The 25,517-nt window shown below is 35.4% G+C and overlaps 1 protein-coding gene across 1 annotated transcript in view; it reads left to right on the plus strand.

Moving 5' to 3' along the window:
• GBE1 (1,4-alpha-glucan branching enzyme 1) overlaps positions 1-25,517 on the plus strand; it is a 354,639-nt gene that overhangs the window by 251,525 nt on the left and 77,597 nt on the right. The window contains exons 11-12 of the mRNA XM_036754162.1: positions 1,694-1,804; positions 11,901-12,072. Of these exons, the coding sequence (XP_036610057.1) occupies positions 1,694-1,804; positions 11,901-12,072 (283 nt within the window). The remainder of the gene's footprint in view (positions 1-1,693; positions 1,805-11,900; positions 12,073-25,517) is intronic.

The raw sequence follows: 25,517 nt of genomic DNA on the forward strand, positions 1-25,517 counted from the left end.
CATCTTTTACAGGAGGCCTTTCCAAACCTTTCTTAATTCCAGTGCATTACATCTATTAATTATGTCCTATTTATCCTGTTACATAGCTTGCTTTATATATATTTGTTTGCATGTTATCTCTTTCATAGGATAGTAAGCTTCTTGAGAACAGGGGCTATCTTTTGCCTCCTTTTGTTTCTAGATGTATTCCCAGCACTTAGCACAATGCGTAACACATACTAGGCATTTTATAAAGATTGATTGATTGTTCCTTCACAGTGTGCATGCTTTTATGTCACTCAATTCCATTGTATGTTCTAGAACACACACTGTCATTCATCCTTTATCCCTTCATCACATTCATTCCATCTTCTGGCACTAATGGAGGTTCCTTCTTCCAGACTTCCTCTACCATTCCTCAGCAGCCTCTTTGTTCTGAAAACTCGCTCCAATTGATGTATAGGGATAACCATCTACCTCTATAATCTATCTCTCTGATTAGATGATTCCTCTCAGAACGTATTTTAAAGAGGGGCACCATAGCCAGCCATGTCTCATGAACTGTATAGACTTTACTCAGGACTTTTTCTGCTTTTGGTCCTCCCCTTCATCTCCCAACTTCTCTTAGCTTTCTTTTATGTATATATTCTTCCTCCAAAAGTGCGTAAGTTCTTTGAGGGCAGTGACTGTCTTATTGCTTGTATTTGTATTCCCAGCACCTGTCACACTGCTTTGAAAAAATAAAATATTAGCAAAGAGGTTACAGCAACTTATCATGAGGATAATACACTATGACTAGGTAGGGTTTATACCAGGAATGCAGAGCTGGTTCAGTATTAGGAAAACTATCAGAATAATTGAGCACATCAACAACAAAACTAACAGAAATCATATGTTTATCTCAATAGATGAAGAAAAAGCACTTGACAAAATACAGCTCCCATTTCTTTTTAAAACACTAGAGCATAGGAACAAATGGAATCTTCCTTAAAATAATAGGTAGTATCTATCTAAAACTATCAGCAAGCATAGTATAATGGGGATTATATAATATAATGGGGATAAGCTAGAAGCATTTCCAGTAAGATCAGGGGTGAAACAAGGATATCCATTATCACTACTATTATTCAATATTGTACTAGAAATGCTAGTTTTAGCAATAAAGAGAAGAAAAAGAAATTAAAGGCATTAGAACAGGCAAAGAAGAAACAAAGCTGTCACTCTTTGCAGATGATATGATGGTATATTTAGAGAATCCTAGAGAAGCAAGTAAAAAATTACTTGGAATAATAAACAACTTTAGCAAAGTTGCAGGATATAAAATAAACCCACAAAAATCATCAGCATTTCTATATATAACTAACAAATCCCAACAGCAAGAAATAGAAAGAGAAATTCCATTTAAAGGTACCGTAGACATAAAATATTTGGGAGGCTACCTGCCAAGACAAACCCAGGAATTATATGAACACAATTACAAAACACAGTCTTCACAAATAAATCTGCTGTGTCTTCTTAATATGTCTCATATTTGCATTTGAGTAGGTATAAGGGCAGAGAATTTTATTTTTGTCTTTGTATTCACTGTAATGCTTAATCCATAGTAAGTATTTAACATTTTTTTATTGAATGAAGTTAATAATCATAGTGCAGAAATATTTGTCATAACAAAATTCATTTTAGTTATAAGTATTTTTTATTTTGGTTTAACTAGATACTTAAAGAATTTAAAGATGAAGACTGGAATATGGGAAACATTGTGTATACCCTCACAAACAGGCGTTACCTTGAAAAGTGTATTGCATATGCAGAGAGTCATGATCAGGTAAAACAAATATTTGTAATGATTCAACTCTTTTATCAGTATTTCTTTAAGAAATTTTAACTATTACTGAAATATGTTTACTTGGCATAATTATCCAAATGTGAAGATATAACAATACTTTGTTTTTTGTAATTTTTAGAACTTATATCCTTATATTTTTTACATTTTCCATTTCCCTACATGGGAATAACCCTATCTTGGGGTATAGTATGGTTAAGTTTGTACTGATGCATATTCCAATGTTTTATGTAGAAACTATTATTAAAACTATTTTTGTGTGAATTTGACTTCAAAATTTGGTCTCAAAATGTCCATTTTGATTAAAATGGTGATAAGATAGCATCCTTAGTATTGTCATTTACAAAACACATTAATATGTCTTCTGATTTGAGTTATTTTTATTCCTGTGTAAAGTGAGCCAATTGTACTAAGTGATCTCTATGGCCTCTTCCATTTCTGAAATACATAATCCTATAAACAGAAAACTGTTAGAATAAGTCAGTTTTGAAAAATTGTTGTATAGCTTTTAGTACCTCAGATAAGTAGAACAAGTTCCAGTCATAGGAAATCTGTTCCCAAAATGGCTGGGTGAGTGGTTATCTAAACCACTTAATCAGTTTAAAAGAGTCCCTCTTTCCTCAAAAAAATAAAGGAAAAGGAAAGGAAAAGGAGAAAAATTAGGTAAAGGATAGAAATTTTCCTGAGCAAAATCACACACAAAAAAAAAGATATTGAAGATCTGAGTTGAACAAAAAAAGCTATTAATATAGTGGATACCGTGTGTCATAGAAAGCAAAGAGAAATCTCCAGATGAAGGGATTAGTACTGCAATAATAAGTAGACTATTAAAAATGAGAATTGAACTACTATAGGAACTCATAGAATTATTTAGACACTTGCAATATACAAAGATGAAGTGTTTACATTCTGATAGTTGAGAAGAAACAGATGTCCCTCAGAAATCTAATGGCAGTAGGGCTCATAAAGGGATTTAAATAAGACTAGTGAACCTTGAAATTATTTTGTTATGTTTTGATTAACTTAAGAGAAGAAAGAAAAGGTAAGGAAAGAAGAATACTTTAGAGAATAGAGAAGGAGGAAGGGCATGGAATTTACTGTCTCACATTATCAGGGTGTGGAGCAGGGGTCACTTGAACCACACTTTCATCTGCGGCAGACAAAAGAAGGTAGCATACCTACACACATGTGCGTGCACACCCCCTGCCCTCCTCCCCACACACCCTAATAATGAGATACATTTAGCTCAACAAAGAAACGGGAAAAAACTCAGGGTAGGAGTGGGGAGTGAGAGGAAGGGTCGATTCAAGGAGGAATCAGTCAGGACGAATCTTGAAAAGTTTGAAACATAAGAAAACATAAAAACTTTTAATAAGGGAGCTTGTGAGTTTAAAAGAGGAGGGGCAGGCAGGTGGAAAGCAGATTTCAAGAAGAGATCACTGGTGCTGAGCACTCTCTCCTCTTACCAAAGAAACTAAAAAATTATAAAAGGAGAGGATGGAGGAAAACAAGCCTATGGGAATTTGGGACCTCAATCTCATCTATGTGTGTGTGTGTGTGTGTGTGTGTGTGTGTGTAGATATAAGTATGTGTGTGTGTATATATATATATATATAACATATATAATATGTATATATATGTATGTATGTATGCCTGTATGTATATGTGTATATATGTACATATACACACATGCATACACATATACATACATATATTTATACATATATACACGTATATACACACAGACATATATATACACATATACATATATATGAAGAAATGATGGAATGAAAAAAATTAAGTACTTACATGTTGAGCGTAAGTACATGAGTACTATAAGTGCTGAGCATACAGGTAAGAAACCAAAAGTCTTTGTACTCAAGGAGCTCATATTCAAATACTGGGGGCCAACATATGTAGGAGATTTCAGGTGTGAGTGATAGAGAAATACCCCATGGTTTTAGGATGCAGTTAAATTAGACTAAATTAGGGGACAGCTAAATTAAGATTGTCTCCATCAGGATGTGAGAGAGTTAGTGGCTGAAGCAGTGGCAGTGGTTTTGCTAGCATGGCTCATGCGATCCCTCTTTCTCTCTCCAGGTGGCTTACTGCTTCAGTTATAGTTTAGTTCTTGTCCTAATGGTGGGAATTGGTCAGTAGTTTGTATTGGTAAAGTAGATAATAATAAATAAATAAAAAATAAAGAAATTAAGGGCCTAAAGAGAGTTTTAGAAAAGTTAGATTTGATAGATCTCTGATGGTTAATGAATGGAAAAAGAAAGGAGGTTTAGATTAAGAATTATGTGGCACTGTTACAAAAATCTGACATCATAAAAACCACTCAAATAGAGGTAGAAAGGCAGAAATAGCAAATACGTTCTTTAGTAAACAAAATGAAGTAATAATCATATTCAATAAAGGGCCTGTGGTGGCAGAGCCAACATCCAGATTAAAGGCAGGGACTTGCTCTACCCAAACCCCTCCAAATACCTTTAAAAATGACTCTAAACGAATTCTAGAGCAGTAGAACCCATACAAAGACAGAGTGAAACAAATTTCCAGCCCAAGACAGTCTGGAAGCTTGACAGGAAAGGTCTGTTGTACCAGTGTGAATGAGGAGCACAGTCCAGCAGAGGCTGTGCCACTGCAGAATGGGCCCCAGCATACCAGCTGCAAGCCTCAGGGCAATTGAATCAGTGGCAGCAGTGGTGGTTTCCAGCCCTCTCTCAGCCTACAGAAGCCAAAGACAACTTGGAAGTTCAGCAGAGAAGGTCTGTCACAGTCCAGCATAGGCCTGCAAGCAGCACAGACCAGGCCCCTACAAGCCAGGAGCAGGCCTTGGGAGTGACTGAATAACCAGTCATAGTGGCAGTGGCAGCGGCAACGGCAGCAAAAATGGCAGCAGCAGTGGCTGCTTCTGGAACTCTCAGGGCGCAGATGGTAAGGGGGTCGAACAACTGGTCAGAAGGAGATTACAGGGGTCTTTTTGCTATCACTGGGGCAGGACTCTGTTGCTTTGCCCATACTTGTATTTGGGTCTCAGTCCTGGGTGGCAGTTCTGGGGCAAGGAGGAGCGTTAGCACACTAGATTCCCCACAGTTTCAGAGCAGATAAGAGTGCTTGTTGTCACTCACAGACCAGAGCACAGGCCAAGAGTGTGCTTAGATCATGCCACCTTGGAAGAATTGAAAAATTACAGGTCCCTAGAAGTATCTCTGAAAACATTTGCACAAAACCCCTGAAGCCTGGGAAAGTGCACCCTCCATTCTGGAATCAGAGCCCTACTTTAATGAAGAGTTAAGAGCAAGTAATAGACTGGGAAAAATGAGCAACAAAGGGAATAAATTCTGACTACTTAAAGTTATTATGGGGACAAGGAAGATCAAAACACACTCAGAAGAAGACAACAAAGTCAAAGATCCTACATCCAAAATCTCCAAGAAAAATGGGAATTGGTCTCAGGTCATGGAAGGGCTCAGAAAAGATTTTGAAAATCAGGAGAGTAAAAATTGAGAAGAGAAGAGTGATGCGAGAAAATCATAAAAAAACAAGTCAACAGCTTAGTAAAGGAGACAGAAAAAGCATACAGAAGACACCTTAAAAAACAGCCTAGGCCAAATGGTAAAAGAGGTCCAAAAAGGCAGTGAGGAGAAGAATGCCTTAAAAGGCAGAATTGGCTAAATGGAAAAGGAGGTCTGACAGCTACAAAACTATGCATACCCTTTGACCTATCAATATCATTACTAGGTCCGTATCCCAAAAGAGATGGAAAACAGAAAGGAAAAAGACCTATATGTACAAAAATATTTATGGCAGCCCTTTTCTAGGGGTAAAGAATTAGAAGTTGAAGGGATACCCATCAATTGGAGAATGGCTGAACATGTTGTGGTATGTGATTGTGATGGAATATTATTATACTATAAGAAATGATGAGCCAGATGCTCTCAGAAAAACCTGGAAATATTTCCATGGACTGATGTGAATTGAAATGTACTATGTACGAAGTAACAGCAATACTCAAGGATGATCAGCTGTGAATGACTTAGCTATCCTCAGCAATACAATGATCCTAGACAACTCTGAAGGACTTATGATGAAAAATGCTATCCATCCCTAGAGAAAGAATGGATGTTATCTGAATACAGATTGAAGCATATTTTTTTTTTACTTTATATTTCTGGAGTTTTAAATCTTCTTGTCTATATTTTCTTTCATAACATGACTATTATAGATATGTTTTACATGGGTACACATATATAACCTTAATCAAATTGTTTGTCTTCTCGATGAATGGTAGGGGTGGGGAGGGAGGAAGGGAGAGAATTGGAACTCAAAGTTTCAAAATGAATGTTAATTGTTTTTACATGCAACTGGGGAAAAATAAAATTCCAAATGAAAAATTTATCCTACAACTTTGCTAAAGTTGCTAAGTGTTTTAATTAGTTTTGTAGTTGACTCTCTAGTGTTCTATAAGTAAATCATTATGATATCTGCAAACACAATATTTTTGTTTCCTTTTGGGGTGTTTATTTATGATTTAACTTCCCTTTCTGAATAGGGTTATCCTTTATTTCCTGTAAGGATTTTTTTTCCCTTTCTTATTATTCATCCATTTCATTTAGGTTGTCAGTTTTATTGGCATAGAGCTAGGAGAAAGAGTTCCTTTTACATATATATATATATATATATATATATATATATATATGTATATATATATATATTATAATTTGGTTGGAAATACTTTCATTTTCATTTTCGGTATTGATAATTTGATTTTTCTGCTTTCTTTTGAAAATAAATATGTCTGATAGTTTAAAGAAAATAAAGTGCCAGTAAAGAAAGAATTAAACATGAATTGGAAATTAAATAACAATCCTAAAGAGTTTGCAGGTCAGAGAAAAGATAAAAGAAACAATGATTTCATGATAAGAGATTATACCAAAATTTGGGGGATGCAGCCAAAAAAATCATCAGAGGAAACCCTAAACTCTGTGTTCAACAACAACAACAACAAAAAAAACCCAACAGATCAATAACATGGACATACAATTTAATAAAAACACTATGGAAAGTGATAAAAGAGCACTAATAGAAGAGATTAACAATTTTTAACGTTTGGATAACAAATATAAGCTTAACAATTAAAATATCTCATTAACTGGTCTGATGTTTACAGAAACAAAATATTAAAACTAAAGTATGGTTTCCCAGGATTAAAAATGAAGGAGAATTCAAAACAAATGAATAAGAAGTTTGAAAATTTTAGAAACTCTTTCAGTTGTAGTTTAGCATAATACTCACATGAAATGGATGAATATTTACATAAGTATAAAATGACCATATAAACAGAAAGAAAGCAATAAATTAAGTACCCCAGTAGTAGAAAAATAAATTAAGCCATAAATGAGTATCCTAAGAAATAAAACACAGTAGTTATCTTTGTGAATAGATTCTATCCAACTTTTAAAGAACAATTAATCTCAATATTATGTAAACTTGTGTAAAAATAAGAAAAGTAGAAATCCTGCCAAATTACTTCTTTGATTCAAATATCGTCTTAATGTTTAAACCATGGAGAGACAGAATTGTGAAAAGACAACCCTTATCTCTAATTAATGAAGATGGAAATATATTAAGGAAAATACCTGCAACACATCAGAAAAAATTATATGCTGTAATCAAGATAGAGATATATAGGAATGCCAGATTGGTCAATTTTAGGAAAACTATAAGCATAATAGACTTTATTAATAATAAAAAATCTTTGAAAATATTTAAATCAATAAATACAGGGCAGAATCTTAAAAGAAAGTTGTTTCTGCTAAGAAAAATGAAAAGCATAGAAAGAAACTGACCTTTTTGTTAATTTGGTAAATAGTATGTATATAAAACCAAGAGCCAACATTTCACATTATAGGGGAAAAGTACAGTCCTTTCCAGTAGGTTCAGGGGTAAAACAAGGTGCCTGTTATCACCAGTTTTTTAATGTAGTGCTAGAAGTGCAGATAATTGCAATAAAATGAGAGAAATCCAAGGAATAATCTTAAATAATGAAAAAATGAAATTATGCAGAATTACAACTTTTTGCAGATAACATATTGTTCTACTTAATGAACTTTAGGGGGTTAATTAAAAATAATTGGAGTAATAACTTCATCAACATATCAGGGTATAAAATATGCCCACACAAATCATTATCCTTTCTGTATATTTTATATCAAATCTAACCAGAAATATAAAAAAATTCATTCAAAATATCTACAGAATATTTAAAAAATTTGTAATTGCAAATCAGCTTACCAAGCCTCACAAATCTCTTGCATGTGCTCCTTTCTGTTCTCTGATACTGCCAATACTGTTTAAGTTAACTTACTTATTTTGTGTTATACCAGTTAAATTACCAAAGGATTACATTAATGAGTTTTTTAAAAAGTAGTAAAAGTAATCTGAAACACAAAAGTCCAAGAATCTCAAGGGAAATAATGAAAAAAAAGCGTAACAGAAGAGGTCTTAATGATACTAATTAACAAACTTTGGTTTGTAGGTAAGTGGTAGGAATGAAGAAAGAGAGAGAGAGAGAGAGAGAGAGAGACAGAGACAGAGAGAGAGAGAGACAGAGAGAGAGAGATAGTGATTATCTTGTTTACTTTCAAACCAAAATTTTGGCTTTGCAACCTCAGTACATTGTTTCTTGTTTTATTCTTTGGGACCAACGAGAACAATTCTAATCTTCTGCCATATGATTACTTGAAATACTTCCAATGAGACAATTCACATTTTCTTCTGCTGTTTTCTTCTTTTGATTTTGTTTTATTGTTTCTTGATGTTGTGTATAGTCATTAACTTCCACTTGCCCAAATCTAATTTTTAAAGAATCAATTTCTTCGGTGAGCTTTTTTACCACCTTTTTCTTTGGCCAGTTCTACTTTTTAAGGAATTATTTTCTTTAGTGAATTTTTGACTTCTTTTCAGTAGATTTTTGTGCCTCTTTTACCATTTGGTCCAATATATTATTATCATTATTAATTATTGATATATTATTTTATTTTAAAAGATTTTTGTATTGTATTCTTCGTGCCTTCTGTTAACTCTTTTTTTCATTATTTTCTTGCATCACTCTAATTTCTTTTCCCAATCTTTTTTTGCCTCTCTTATGAGTTAAATTTTCTTTTTCTTTTTAAGTTCTTCCAGGAATTCTTTGGGGCCTGAGACCAATTCACATTTTTCTTTGTTATTTTTTGTCTACCAATTTGGATTTTATTATCTTCTTCTGAGTTTGTGTTTTGATCTTTCCTGTCACCATAGTAACTTTCTTTGGTCAGATTTTTTGTTCATTTTGTTTTTGTTGCATATTTTTCCAGGCTATTCCTTGATTTTTAGTTTTATGTTAAAGTTGGGCTCTTCTCTGTCTCCAGCTTCAGGTTTTTCATGCTACTGTTTTCAAAGCTAATTTTGGGCACCTGTAAGTTTTTGGTTCTGCCAGGGTAGTATGGTCTAGGGACAGGTGTGGTCACTGCTCTCCTGGTCTATGCTCTGGGTTGTGAGTGACCATAAGCACTTTTCCTCCCTGGACCTGTAACCACGTTGTGGCTGTACATTGTACTTTGTTAGTTTTCTTTCTCATCCTGGAACTTTGACCTGAGTCTGTGACCCAGATCCCTGTTTGGGCAGTATGACAAAGTCCTGCACCTAGTTCCAGCAGAGGGTACTCTGTAATCTCCTTCTGACTGGTTGGCTGCTCCCTTTATGGTCTGTGAGCTGGGAGCTCTGGGAGTTACTGCTGTTGATTCAATCACACCTCCCAACTTGGTCTCTGCCAAGACCTAATGCTCTCTTGCTGGGGTGTGGCCTGCACTGGACAACTCCAATCACTTCATCCTCCTGTTATCCCTTCCCCAAATGCTTTATATGAAGTCCACAATATTCCAGATATGGTATGAACAAGGCAGAGTACCAAGGTACTATCACCTCTCTTGTCTTGAATATGATGGTGCAGTCTAAGATTGTATAGCTCATGTAAACTCTCGGGGAAAAGGTTCCTTCCTTATCCCAATGTCCATTCTGACTGACAATTTGGAACCCCAGATCTAGGCTGTTATGAGCAAACTTTTCCATATTTTCTAGGGTTGCCCCTAGGAGAATTGGGGATATTTTTCTAATGCTTTTGGCTTGGGCCTCTATTCTGGTGTTTTTATCATGATTGTCAGTTGGTTATCAATTAGTGAGCTCTACTTAATTAGCTTTTAGAAAGGTATATTTCCTAAAGTGCTGTAGTAAGAATATTTGATATAAACATTAATCCCCAAACTCTGTGACACACCGTCACCAGTGCGTAGAGTAACTGATCGAGCAGATGGATGTTACACAAGAAATAGGTTAAAGATGAAACACTGCCCCTACCAACAGTTCCTCCTCAAGGATGTTGCTGGAACATTCTCTCCAGACAAGTACTCATTCCCTAATCTGGAACTCAAACTGACTCGATATTTTACAGACCATCCCTAGGGTATAACCGGTTTGTTTGCTTTCCCTCAGCTAGTTCAAGTACATTTCCTCTCTAACATCAATCTATTCGATCAATTACTTTTTTAAACTTAATCTAAATTCTCTGATTGATTGGCTGATTGAATTATTGATACATGGTCTTACATGTACTGATGAATTAAGGCATCGTTTATTTTAAATGGACTAGAGTGATTGACTTAATTTACTTAATCAAGCCCAGCCCTGAGAACTGCAGTAGATATTCTGCTTGCTTACTCAATAGTAATAGTAATAATAATGTTACCTAAATTTATATAATGCTTACTGTGTGCCAGGCACTGTGAGAAGCACTTTACAATTACTTTTTCATTTGATTCTCACAGCTTTGGGAGGGAGTTACTAGTATCCTCATTTTACAGATGAAGACACTGAGGCCAACAGGAGTCAAATGACTTGCCTAGGCTAGCTACTAAGTGTCTCAGGCCAGAATTTAACTCAGACCTTCCTGATGCCAGGCCAGTTTCTACCCCCTGTGACAGTTTATCCTTGATAATATTCTTGTGTTTTATTTACATAGTTACTGTGACTAATATAAAATCTTACGTTGTTTTTCTCTCTGCTACTGGAGATACTTCGGTATTGCCTCTGTCATATCATGAGTTGATATGTCCTCAAGCTTTTGCAGCCGGGATATTGTGTTCCAAGGACCGTCAGCCCCTTACATCACAGTACTATATAACTCTGGGCAAGTTAAAGGATCACAGAATATTAGAGCTGAAAGGGGCTTTAGAGATGATCTAGTCCAGCTCCTTGATTTTGCAAATAAGTAAACTCAGGCCCAGAAGAGGTAACTGATTAATCCAAAGTTGTATATCTAGAAAGTTTCAGCCTTAGGTCTTAGGATTCCAAGTCCAATACTATTTGCACTTCATTTGTCACTTTTCTGCTCTGAGTTCATTTCCTCTCCTGTAAAGTAGGACTGATAGATGCTTCTAATACTACCTTTTTCACAATATGATTGTGAGGAAAACACTTTGTAAACTGTTAAACAGTATATAAATGTGAGCTTTTATGACATGTTCATTGTTAACCAAAGGAGCATAAGTAGAAAGTAAGTTTGCTCCTCCCCTCAAAATCAAGATATATTGTAAAACAGTCAAAATTATTTTAATCCTGTAAGTCACTTTTCCACTGTATTAACACAGATAATCAAAGTTGACTTTTTCCTCTAGGTAGTGTGATTATTCTTAACTATTGATTTTAGATAGACAGACAGACAGATAGGTCAGTATTACAGAAAACCTGACACATCTTTTCTAATTATCTGCATATGCTTCTGTAGGAATGATGGATACATTGAATGGTTCTTCAGACTTTTTGTGGAATTGAACATTGTCTTGAAAATAAATCTGTTACCTTCTAAACCTGCTTTATCAGCTCACATTCTTCCAAGAAAATATTTGCAGAATAAGAAATTCATTTTTCCTCACCTAACCTGTTTACCTTAAAGGAGGCAATGTCTGTTTGTAAATTTGGTTCAAATCATAATTGTTTGTAACACATTTCATATTTTCATATTTTTTTATTTCTATAGGCTCTTGTTGGTGATAAGACCCTGGCATTCTGGTTGATGGATGCTGAAATGTATACAAACATGAGTGTGCTGTCCCCTCTAACGCTAGTTATTGATCGTGGAATACAGCTTCATAAAATGATTCGTCTCATTACACATGCTCTCGGAGGAGAAGGCTATTTGAATTTTATGGGTAAGTGTGTCTTAGCCGTATTAAATAGGAATTTCAAGTGAATAAAATGAAGAATTTAATATGATTATGTTCTATTCAATATATCAAGATCAACTTATATATAAACATTTTCAGAATACCAAGTTGGAAATATGAAATTAAAATTCCATTTTTATAATTGTATATGGCATAAATTATGAAAGGAAAATAATATAAAAGATACTATTGGCCTTATAAAATATTTAAAGAAATTTTTAAAGGACTACTTGCATTATTTTCTTTTCCTCGATTTTTGTTGTAATGACATTTTTTAAGTAGGTAGTTGTTAATTAGAAATCAAAATATTGTCCCAATAATATTCATTATAGGAGAATTTGCCCCATGAAAAACATACTGAAATAAGTATTCTAAAATTAATGATTCTCAGTCCTCTTAGAATTTATTATAGACTTGGGGTATAATTGAGCAAGAATAGCTCTTGCAAAAAATACAACTTTACCTTTTTGGAGGAAAAGATGCAGTTGAAACAAGTTCATTTACTTCAGTGTCCTCATTGCAATGAGAAAATTAGTCCAGAGAGGTTGAGTAATTTGTTGATGTAAATTGATGGTGAATTATTTGCTTAAAAAAAGAGAGTAAAAATGTTTGAGCAGAATACCAGTTAAAGTGACTCTTGTTAGAATAGCCTTGCATGATAAAACTAAATATACTTTATTTGAACTTCAATTAATTTTATTAGCTTTAGGGCCCTGAGGGAAAGAAACAGTTCCATCGTACAGAGTTTGCTGATAAATAAAAGGGATTAGCACTAATCAAGATTCTCATATAAGGCTTTCAGAGAGGAAGTGTCTTGTTTATCTTTATGTTCTTGTACCTCTCTTACTAGAAATACTTTTTAAAATGAATGAGTGAATGAAGAATGCATTATCTCTTTGTTTCTTCCCAGGAAAGCCCCAGAGGTAAGCAAAGTCTTCTGGGCATGTCTTTAACTTAATAAGTTTTGTAAGAGGGCAAGTTCTCACACCTCTACCTGGTAATAAAAACGATTTGTGTGAACTAAGCCTATTTAGGAGAAAAAATGTATCTCTGGTATTGAATAAAAAGCAAAACAGTCAGCGGTCCTTATTGTGTCATATTCCAAACAACCTCCAAGTTTATCTGTTCTGTTTCGTTTAAGACTCAAAATATTTCCCTAACATGGAATATTAAGAGCTATAGTTACCCCTCAAGTTCCAGAAGACTCGAGCATATCTACAAAATTGAACATGTAAAAGTTGTGGCTCTAAATAATGTTAAGTATTTCTCAATCAATAAAAAGAAGCAGAAGTAAAAAATAGAGATTATTAAATCATTTTACAACTCTCACTGAGTTATTACTGATTTACACTTAGGTTTGATTGCATTGTATATTTAATAATTGGCTCATTACTGTCATATCTTAAAATATTTACATATTGACATCATAGATACTGAGTATATATCATTGTTGCATAATTTATCTCCACCATTGTCATAATTTGGTCCCTTTTCACCATGTAAATATGAATTTCTTTATGTGTTCTCCATGTTTCTAATTCTCCACATATTTGGCATTTCATACACAAAACTTGTATAAGTTTTTAATGCAGCTTCCCACTGAGAATTTTGGGGTAAAGATTTCATTTCTGTAGCCCTGTGTCATTTTTCCACTTCCATACATTATACCCAAACTAAGATGGGTGCTGATAAATAGTTTGTTAAAATAGCAAGAAAGAGGCTACTCTCCAGCTTATTGGGAGCTTGATGGATTTGAATAGTATAACGAATGACTCGTTTTACAGTGACCAAAATGAATTTTCAGTATTGATTTCTGTCACTTATTTACAGGATCTAACATATCTTAAAAACATATCTTAAAAATATCTTAAAACATATCTTAAAAATATGTCAATTTAAACATTCTTGGTTTTTGAGTTCTACAGATAGGTAGGTTGAAATAGAACAGTTAGGAAGTATTTTTTCCCTTGTATCAAGCCAGATCTCCTTTTAAATCTCCTCACTGAAACTTCTACCATTATCACTACTTCTGCCTTCTGAGGTCAAGCAGAACAAGTAAGATTCGATTCCTCTTTGAGGAAATAGCCCTTCAAATATTTGAAAACTCCTGTCATGTCCTCTTCTCCAGACTAAACATCCCCAGCTTTCCCATATCTTCCTCATGTGGCATAATCACAAGGTTGTTGATTATCCTCATCTGCTTTTAGACATGCTCCCATTTATCTACACCATTCTTAAAATGTGGCACCCATGACTGAACACAGCAGCCTAGATGTGTTCAGACCAGGGTGAATTACACCAGGATTATCACCTCTCTCGCCTCCTCTGTTCTTCTCAAAGCAAAGCAGCTTAAGTTTGATTTGTCTTTTTTAGTTTTATTTTTTTTTAACATGTAAGAAAAGGAAGTTTACTTAGCCATTGCAGAACAAGAGCAAGAAAGGGATTAGGCGTTCATTGAGACTAATAACAACTATTATAATAATAGCAGTAATAATAAAAAGTGGCAGTAGGAGGTAACATTTAACATAGCCCTCACTCATGCCCTAGACACTGTGCTAAGTGCTTTACAATTACTATTTCAATTGATCCTCACAACATCCCGGGGAGGTGGGTGCTATTACTACGCCCATTTTACAAATGAGGAAATGGAGTGACACGGATTAAGTGAATGTCTGAGCCTTAATTTGAACTCAGGTCTTCCTGACCTCAGGCCCAGTTCCCTATCCCCTGTGCCACCTCCCTTCCCGAGCTGTTGTTGGATTGTTGATGCTGTATTAGTAGCCTGAGTCTTAGTCCCCTGAACCAATTGAATCTTGGGCAATTTTAATGTCTTTAAAAGTTTTTTTTTTTTACAATAATATTAGATTGATGCCTTCTATTTCTTACATCATCATAGTTATCCCAATTATTCCTTCCCCTTCCAAGGCCCAGTGCTGTATCCACTGAGCCCCCTAGGTGCCTCCAGTTAAGATATGATCAAGAAGCAAATCCTCAAAATAATATTTTTAATTTACTCAAAGAAATGAGCTGGCAAAAGTTCTTAAAATAAAAAAAATCATCAACTGAAAGATCAGGAAAAGGGCAATAGCTAGGAGGAGCATTATCTAGCAAAGTTTTTTCCTTCTCCCTCTTGACAAGTTATGCTTTCATATTCTTATTTTATATGTCATATTTCCTCTAAGGAGCTCAAGATTCCTGGCATGTTTTCTGCTTTATGTTAGTTGAGCTGTTCATTGCTGGCTGAAACTTTTGAAGTTCTTCTGAAAGTGTGTATAAACAAAACAAATTATCCTAGTTTTTCCCTGACCTAATTTAATATCATCAAAATTTTCTGATCTTTTCTAAAGTTACTGCCAAATTAAAATTTAATAAATACCATCCTATATTTTATATAACTATCAACTTTTAGATTCAGGTTATGAGTTCTGCCTTCTTCCTTTGGAAATAGTAGTACTTAGTACCTCAAGGATCTGTATCTTTTCATCAGTTTAAATAGTCATTCCCTTTCTTTATTTCTCTCCAGCATTTATCAAGAAGAGAGTAAAGACAGAGAAAAGAAGAGGAGCCCAGAGCTCTGGGGATGGTAGATGGGGAAAGGGGAATAGGGACACAGGTGGTAATGCAGCGAGAGATTCTAAAGGAGTAGTAAGAGATGTAAGAAGAAAACAAAGGGAATGGAGTGTCATGAAAAGCTGGAGAGAAGAAAATATCAAGAAGGGAAGCGTATTATATAGTGTCAAATGCTAATATAGAGAGATTAAGAAGGGGAATATACTTCTTATCTCCTGTCTCTGCCACTTAGAATACCTGATTTCTTTAAAATTTCTATACAAATACAATGCTTATACGACCTTTCTGATCCTTTAGCTGCTCGGCCTAAAAATAAATTATCTTGCATATACTTGTGTGTGTGTGTGCATGTGTGTGTGTGTGTGTGTGTGTGTGTGTGTGTGTATACACATCTGTAATTTCCCCTGATACAATGTAATCTTAAAGGAAGTGCTTATTTCATTTTTGCCATTGTATCCCCAGTACCTGGCACACACTAGATGTTTAATGAATACATGTTGACTTAATGTGGAAACAACTTAAATTTTTCATAAAGAGTATGTTTTTTTTTAATAAACAGTGGAAACAAAGACAGGTAGGAAAGCACAAACACAAAAACATGACATCTTCATGAAGAACAGTATAAGAAGCAATAGTTTGAGTGACTCTGTGAGTAGAAAGAAGTGTGTCCTTTTTCACTCCCTGGATATTCATCATGTTCCAAGATCTGCTTGTTCTTGGTCCTACAGAACAGGGTCTTTTCAAGAGTTTTTGAATGCTCTATGATTTAGGGATTCTTTTAGTAATGGCAAAAAGAACATAAAGGAACTTGAAAGAATAATGTAGGTAGAAAACTTTACAGTGAACTTTTTTCATCAGTACTAGAAAAGGTTAAATTGTTTCTTTCCTTAACCTCAGTTTTGTCTGTATTCAAACCACATACTTGATAATAAGGGACAAACTACTCTGGTTTACACGATGTGGGTCATCCTCTGTGTGTGTGTGTGTGTGTGTGTGTGTGTGTGTTTGTGAGGGGGGGAGGGAGGGAAGGAAGGAGGGAGAGTGTTTTGTGGCATTTGTGTTTAGGAGTTTTATTGACAGTCTTTTATTCTCAGCTTCGGTAATGAGTGATACCTGCAGAGAGAGCTATAATTACAAACTAGCAATTTTCTATCCCAGCAGTATTTTGAAATTTCCATGACTAAAATTAAAGAGTCTCTCAATATGATGTTACATTTTGAGTTTTATAAGCTTAATAGGTCATCCTTTTATAGGTAGTTCGTATTTCATGGAGAACATAATATTTTCCCCAATTCACTGGAGGAAAATTGGAACATTTTATTTTTGGTCCTTTGTGTTAGTCTGCATTAATTTTCATCTACCATGTGTTACACTATGAAAAAAAGTGATTTAGCTTTAAATTCCCTGTGTGTGATTGTTTAGTGTTACCTGTGTATATTCCTTTTTTCTGAGAGGTAAGAATACAATAAAAATTCAGATATCTTCCTGCCAAGCAATGGGATTATCACAATTTTAAGAAAGAGAAATAGTCTATGCTCAACAGTCAGAGTAGCAATTTTAGCATTTTGATTAGCCTTTGAGACAAGTTTACTGAATGAAATATGAACAACAGAAATATAAAATGGAGATGCAGAAAAATTATTCAGTGTTCTTAATATTAGTTGTAAGTATTCCTAAGCATTGTTGTTGTTTCAGGTGGTCATATGACCAAAAAGATAGAGGAAAGATAGGAGGACTAAACATGTTCCTTGAAACTCACCTGCTCTCAAACCTCCCCAAAACAGAAATTACATGCCAAAGATAAAGCAATTTCAGTTGTCTCCATGGTCTAAGGTAGGAGGAACCCAAAGAAGAGAGTAAGAGGCTCTGGAAAGGGGCACAAAAAATGAAATTTAAAAAGCTGATCAAGGTGAAGTGAGAAAGGGGGACTCTGTTTGAGGGAAGGGGGTAAGGGTGAAGGGAAGGATTAATAACAAGATAAAATCAGGAAAGAAAAAGGAACTGGTAAGCAAAACTCTAAATGGAAAGATAATAGCAAGGAGATATTAGGGGTAAGGGGAAGAGAGCTAATGGACATAGAGCCACCTTAAAAGTTCATAGTACTTGGGATTTTCAACAGAAGATGGAAAAAAAATCATAACTCGGAAAAAAAAATGGAATAGTAGAGAAATGGAGGAAAATGTAAAGATAACTCATGACTTTATTTTTTATAATGTTTTATTTTCCCACTGCATGTAAAAATAATTTTTAACATTAATTTTTGAATATTTTATTTTTCCCAAATTAAATGTAAAAACAATTTTAACATTTTTTTTCAAATTCCAAATTCTCTCCTTCCCTATCTTCCATCTTCCCTCTTTGGAACAGGAAGCAATTTGAAATAGGTTGTACATGTTGTATCATGCAAAACATATTTCCATATTATTTATGTTGTGAAAGAAACAAAAAGATCATGACAAAAATAAAGAATGAAAAATAGTATGTGTTGATCTGTATTCAGACTCTATCAGTTCTTTCTCTGGAGGTGGATAGCATTTTCATTATGAGTCCTTTAGAATTCTCTTAAATTATTGTATTGCTGAGAATAGCTGTGTCATTCACAGTTGATCATTGTATAATATTACTGTTACTGTTTACAAATCTTATTCTGTTTCTTTTTTTTTAAGATTAGTTTATTTTTAGTTTTCAACGTTCATTTCCATGACATTTTAAGTTACAGATTTTTCCCCATTTCTCCCCTCCTCCCCACCCCAACATGGCATATATTCTGATCGCCCCTTTCCCCAGTCTGCCCTCCTATCACCCCACTCCCCCACCTTCCCCTTCCCCCCTATTTTCTTGTAGGGCAAGATAGATTTCTATACGCCATTGCCTGTATATCTTATTTCCCAGTTGCATGTAAAAACAATTTTTAACATTTGTTTTTAGAACTTGGAGTTCCAAATTCTCTCCCTTTATCCCTCCCCACCCACCCTCCTTCAGAAGGCAAGCAATTCAATATAGGCTATGCATTCATTGATATGTAAAATACTTACATAATAGTCATGTTGTGAAAGCCTAACCATAGTTCCCTCCATCCTATCCCATCCCCCATTAATTAAACTTTCTCCTTTGACCCTGTCCCTTTTCAAAACTGTTTGCTTCTGACTATACTCTCCCCCAATCTGTCCTCCATTCTACCATCCCCCCACCCCTGTCATACCTTTCCCCCCATACTTTCCTGTAGGGTAAGATACCCAGTTGAGTATGTATGTTATTCCCTCCTTAAGCCAAATCCAATGAGAGTAAGATTCACTCATTCTCTTTCATTCCTCCCCTCTCTTCCTTCCCATTATAACAACTTTTTCTTGCCTCTTTTAGATGAGATAATTTACCCCATTCTATCTCTCCCTTTCTCCTTCTCCCAATATATTCCTCTCTCACCCCTTAATTTTATTTTTTAGATATCATCCCTTCATATTCAACTCACCCTGTGCCCTCTGTCTATACGTATATGTATATTCCCTTCAACTACCCTAGTACTGAGTGTTACAACAATCCGGCTAGCAGCTGTTGTGGGGGTGAAAGACTATCACAAGCCCAACAACAAGAACGCTACCAGCATGCTGCAAAAGCACAGGTTCTTTTGATCTGCTTTAGTAAGGAAAGCAACATTAAGGGGTTGACAAGCTTATTTTAATTCAGCATACAAATACCATTCACTTAGTTCAGGGGAAATAGCCAGCACCCTACACTTCGGAACAAAATACAAACAAAGTACAAACATGGACAGACAGACCTTGTCTGATTCAAATCCCAATATATAGTTACCAGAGTTTAACAAAGTCCCAACATCCACGTTTATGAGCTGGAGGGCTCTTAGCTACAGCTGCCCAGAGTCTCCACTGCCACAAAGAGTGAGAGCCCTAAACAAATTACAAACATCGACAGACAGACCAAATACAGATTCATAGTTACCAACATCTAGGTTCAGCCCGGGAGCTCATAAGGAGGGCTGGCCCAGAGTCACTCGCGCCACCACTGCTGTGGGTAAGAGCTCCAAAAAATAGAAAGCTAACCCCTGGTTTTATATCTTTTACAGGGTCAGGGGTGAGTCACACATGCGACTCACCCACATGACCTAGAATCATCCCAAAGAGGCGACTTAAACCCATGTGGTCTAAAATCCTCTGCTGTCCCAGACATGTCACTCAAACTCATGTGTAAACTAGGCCCTCCCCTGAGCCCGGATGCTGAGATTCATTTTACTTGGCATCACTTTATATAATTCTTTTCAGAATTCTCTGAAATCATCCTGCTTGTCATTTCTTATATCACCACAGTATTTCCTTATAATCATATACCACAACTTGTTCATCCGTTCCCCAATTGATGGACATCCCCTCAATTTTCAATTCTTTGCTGCCGCAAAAAGAGTTGCTATAACTATTTTTGTAAAAATAAGTTCTTTCCCCCCCTTTTTCTTTTTATCTCTTTGGGACATAGACCTAACTGTGGTATTGCTGGGTCAAAGGGTATGCACAGTTTCAGATTGCTCTACATTTGGATCAGTTCACAGCTCTACCAACAGTGCATTTGTGTCCCAATTTTCCTATATCCCCTCCAACATTTATCATTTTTCTTTTCTGTCATATTAGCTGATTGGACAGGCATGAAGTGGTCCCTCAGAGTTATTTTAATTTGCATTTCTCTGATCAGCAGTGATAGTGTGTCAATAAGGCAGTAATAACAATGTAGATGATAATTGTCAAAATGCCTGTGTAGTTCTGTACAGCAAAGTATACAAGACTCTCCACATAGAAGGTAGGAGAAGTAAACCATTTATTCAGACACCAGAAAACCGTATCTCATAAGCCATCTACCCAATCCATTACAGCAGCAAAGCATTCGATACATAATATCACAATGCCATCACAAAACCTCTCAGACCCCCTGCTAGGGTCTTCCCAAAGACAAACTCACAGTACAGGTATCACAGTCTGTTCAGCTATCAGAGGTTGACTTGCGTTACCTCAGCTCTAACAGTCACAATGCCTATTAACAGCCATAACAGCTCTCTCTCTCTCAGCATTTTCTGTGACTTAACTACTTTTTCTTCTCAGTAACCTGCTCCCACCACATGTGACTTAGGTTTCCTGTGATGTAAGCAGGTCACATGGCCTATTAATGGGTGGGAAAGATCTTCAAATCTAAATTGTTATTATAGATAGGCATGAGGTGGTCCCTCAGAGTTATTTTAATTTGCATTTCTCTGATCAGTAGTGATTTAGAACATTTGTTCATATGACTATAGATAGATTTGATTTCTTCTCTTGAAAACTGCCTGTTCATATCCTTCGACTATCTATCAATTGGGAAATCACTTGTATTTAAAGTTTGACTCGGTTTTGTATATATTTGAGAAATGAATCCTTTACCAGAGACACTTGCTGTAGAAAAAAATTTTTGTACCTTTCCGCTTTCCTTGTAATCTTGATTGCATTGCTTTTGTTTGTGCAAAACCTTTTTAAATTTAATATATTCAAAATTGTCCATTTCATATCTCATAATGCTCTTGTTTGGTCACAGATCCTTCCTTTCATTTATCTGACAAGTAAACTATTCCTTGCTCCCCAATCTGGTTATATCTAAATCATATGCCCATTTTGTCATTATCTTGGTATGTGGTGTAAGATACTGGTCAATACCTAGTATCTTCCATACTATTTTCCAGTTTTCCCAGCAGTTTTTGTCAAATAATGAATTCTTGTCCCCAAATTTTGGATCTTTAGTTTTGACAGAAACTTGACTACTATGGTCTTTTACAACTGTGTATTGTGTACCTAATCTATACCGTTGATCTGACACTCTATTTCTTAGCTAGTACTAGGTTGTTTTGATGGTTACCACTTTATGTTACAGTCTGAGATCTGTTACAGCTAAGTGGCCTTCCATCACTTTTTTCCCCATTATCTTCCTTGATATTCTTTTAATTCTTCCAGATGAATTCTGTCATCTTTTTTCTAGCTCCATAAAATACTTTTTTTGGTAGTTTGATTAGTATGGCACTGAATAAGGAAATTAATTTAGGTAGAGTTCCCAGTTTTATTATATTGGCCTGACCATATTTGATTTTTAAAACTCTTTTTTTGTTCTTCTAGTTTTTCGGGGGGACTGAGACCAAGTCACATTTTTCTTTGAAGCTTTTCATGTAGGTTTTTTGACATTATTGTCATCTTCTGAGTTTGTGTTTTGTTCTTCCTTGTTATCATAGTAACTTTCTGTAGTCATGTTCTTTTTGTTGTTGTTTTTTGCTCATTTTTCATCCTATTTCTTCACTTTAATTTTATGTGAAAGTTGGACTCTGCTCCTGGGGTAGAGCATACACCATTCCAAACCTCAAGTTTTTCATGCTGCTGTTTTCAGAGCTAATTCTGGAATCCTCTAAGTTTTTGGTTCTTCCAAGGTGGTATGATCTTAGAAGAGGTATGGATACTACACTCCTGGCCTGTGTTCTATTCTTCAAGTGACCATAAGCACTCTTTTCCTTCCTGGACCCATTACCAGGATCCCCACTGCCCTTCCTCACCCTGTGACTGTGATCTGGGTCTGTGTCCCAGGTCCCCATTTCGGGAGTGCAACTGAGTCTTTTACCCAGTGCTAGCAAAATGTCCTTTGTAATCTCCTTCTGACCAGTAGTCTGATATCCTTATCATCTGTGAGGTTAGAGCTCTAGCAGTCTCTTGCTGATTTTCAATTGCCTACATGTATTTGCTAGGGCATGGCTTGCTGTTAGTTTGCCCCGGCTGCCTGATCTGACTCCATGTGGTGTCCAAATTATCCAGTTTACAAGAAAAAACCACTGAGGCAGAGCTCTAAGCCAATAACACTTTATTAAAGGGTCCATGGGCCCCTCTAAAGAAATGGAGATCAGATCTTGCTTACAATCTGAGATGCCTCCATTCCACAGGACCTTACTTTCATAGGACTTGATATCCAGACACTCAGAAGAGGTAAAGTAAAATACAGGCTCTCCTTGGTTGATAGACCTTGCTTTTGACCATTCAGGAGGGCCAGAAATAATGCATCAGCATGGGTATTGACAGGATGGACAAAGTGAGGGACACCTCCACTGAGTAAGTGCTCATAAGATAGGCAAGGGTCATTTCTGCTGAGTTGAGTGGTCATAAGATGGTCCACTGCCCACGTTGGGTGAGAGAGGGTGATCTGAATGTGCAAATTAAGTTGGGGGACACTCCTTATCATGTCAAGACATCCCACCCACACTAGGTTTAGTCATCAGTATTCTTGTGGTTAGGCAAATGAACTGGTAAACTGCAGTTCACAGCTCTGGGACCTAATATACAGAATGTATAATCACTACCCCTTTGGAATCATATCAAACTGATTAATACTGATTGGAATAAAATAGAGATCTAATTAATCATCTGTCACATTCACTCTCACCTCAGTGAGATGACAGACCTTTCCTATTGACATTCTGAGTTTACTTGGGCTGGAAGATTGTTTTACCTCATCTCTTTCCTGGTTCTGCTGCTCTAGAATGTATTTATCAGTCCACCAGATAGAGATCTTACATGGCTCAATCTTAGAAAAGGCAAAAGATCTAGCTATAAAAGAACTATAAGAAACTCATGGTGTTTATGGATTCACATGAAAAGCCTATCAAACTTTTCAAAGGAAAGTAGTACCCACACTTCACAGATTATTCTCAAATATTTAGAAAGAAAGAACTCTATCAGAATCTCTTCATGAGACAGATGTTATCCTTACACCTAAATCAGGGAGAGATAGATCACAGAAACAGACTTCGATTTATACCAGGATGAAAAGGTTCAGAATGCAAAGGAATGCAACATTAGGAAAACAGTCAATAATCATGTTAAAAGCCAAAACATCCCAAACCACATGATTGTCTCAATACGTGTAGAAAAAGCCTTTGATACAAAATAGAGGGACTTTTTAATATTAAACTACTATTGTTAAAATAATCAGAGACATAAACAACATTTTACAAATCAAATTTATGCTTTTGGTAGTAGCTGCATTTTACTTCCTGGCACATTGTTACTAATAGTGATTTCTCCAACTAAGTGTGATTTGTATACTATTTACAGGGTGTCCTAAAAATGTTAGTACACCTTTAAGTTGTATTGGCTTATAATATAGCAGTTAATAGTTTCTAATTATTATATGCTTGTAATAATAATACTAGCTTTGATATCTGTTAAGTGGTAATTGCTGTAAGATATTACAGTTTAAAACTTCTCTAAGACTTTTGGTACACCCTGTATATCGTAGTATGGGTATTGTTCATTGTTACACTTTCATTTTAAATGAATCATTAAAAAGAAATGAACCAGAAAGTACTATATCTTGTTTCATATAAGCCATGTATGAATCCTTGGCTTCCTAAGCCATAAAAATTTCTGTGAGCCTATGAATATAATTTACTAAGTCATTTCCAAATTAATATAGACAATTATAAAAGTATTTGTTAGAATGGACATCTTTTCTGCAGTAAGTGTAATTTTGGAAATTATTAAATGGATCTGTGATCTCATTGCTAGCTAGTAGTTAGAACCTACTGATGCCTTCTCATCCTGTGACTTTTGTCTTTATTTTCCTGTAAATTTTCCACAAGAAGTCCATGAAAATACTTAAGGACCTTCCTTTACTTCTTTAGTTGTCACATAAGAACCACTACCATATTCAGTCTGTCCATCCCTTGTCCTTGTTATCTAACTGGTCTGTTTCCTTTTCTAGTCATACATCCTTGTGATGATATCTTTTATATCACTTTTTGCGTGCAATAACATGTTGCTCTTTGTGCAGAAAGCTCAATTTAAAAACAGCTTTTCAAAATTACTCAATGGAGAGTAATTTCGAAAAACTGTTTTTAAATAGAATGGGGTGTTTTTAAATATTGAATCATTTTATAAGCAGCGGGAGAATATGTTATTTAAAGGAAATCCTGTGGTGAATGTTTGTCTAATCAGGAATTACCACCTGATTTGTCGTTTGTAAATCTAAATGGACATTGATTTTGCTTTAGGTATAAGCTTAGGTTCAGCAGTAGTTATGATTATGGAATTTAAAAGCTTGAATAATGAAATTGCAGTGACTAAAATGTAATACTTAAAATCTGTTCATTCTTTAAAATACATTAGGGAAAATTATACAAATTATCATAAAAGTATATAATTGAGTGTAAAAATTTTAAAAGACTGCTTCCAGTCCCAATAAAGGACTTTGAGCCCTGAGAAAATTGCCTTTTCACCTTTGATGTCAACATTTTGTCTGACCATATCTTGTGAGTGCTATTAACCAGAAGAAAGAAAAATAGATAGATTTGAATTTCAACCTTGCATGTTTCCTGGCTGCGCTCCATTACAAATTCATACATGTCATAGGAAGAAGTGGACAATTACAGTTGTTGGTGATTCCCATGGAACTCAGGCAGCTATTTGTTGATCTGACAGCCATAATTTCCTGGATGTGTTTCCAGAACATCAGTCAAGCAAGCATACCCCCCATATGATAGACATTGTGCCATGTACTGGGGACACAAAGACAAAAGAGAAATAATAGCTTGCTTTCAATGAGCTTATATTCTATAGTCAGAGATGCATAAATATAAATACAACAAAATAGATATAATGTTACAGGGGAGATACTAGTAGTTAGGGGGAATCAGAAAGGCCTCAAGTAGGGAATGGTGCTTAAATTGATATTTGAAGGAAAGAAGAAATTCTAAGGGGAAGGGGAGTGAGAACGGAATGCATTCCAGGCATGGACACCCTGTCAAAAGGTAGAGTACTCTGTGTGAGGAATAGTAGGAAGACTACTGGGTGTTCCTA

The sequence above is a fragment of the Trichosurus vulpecula genome, chromosome 4 (genome assembly GCF_011100635.1).
Source record: "Trichosurus vulpecula isolate mTriVul1 chromosome 4, mTriVul1.pri, whole genome shotgun sequence".
Classification (NCBI taxonomy): Eukaryota; Metazoa; Chordata; class Mammalia; order Diprotodontia; family Phalangeridae; genus Trichosurus; species Trichosurus vulpecula.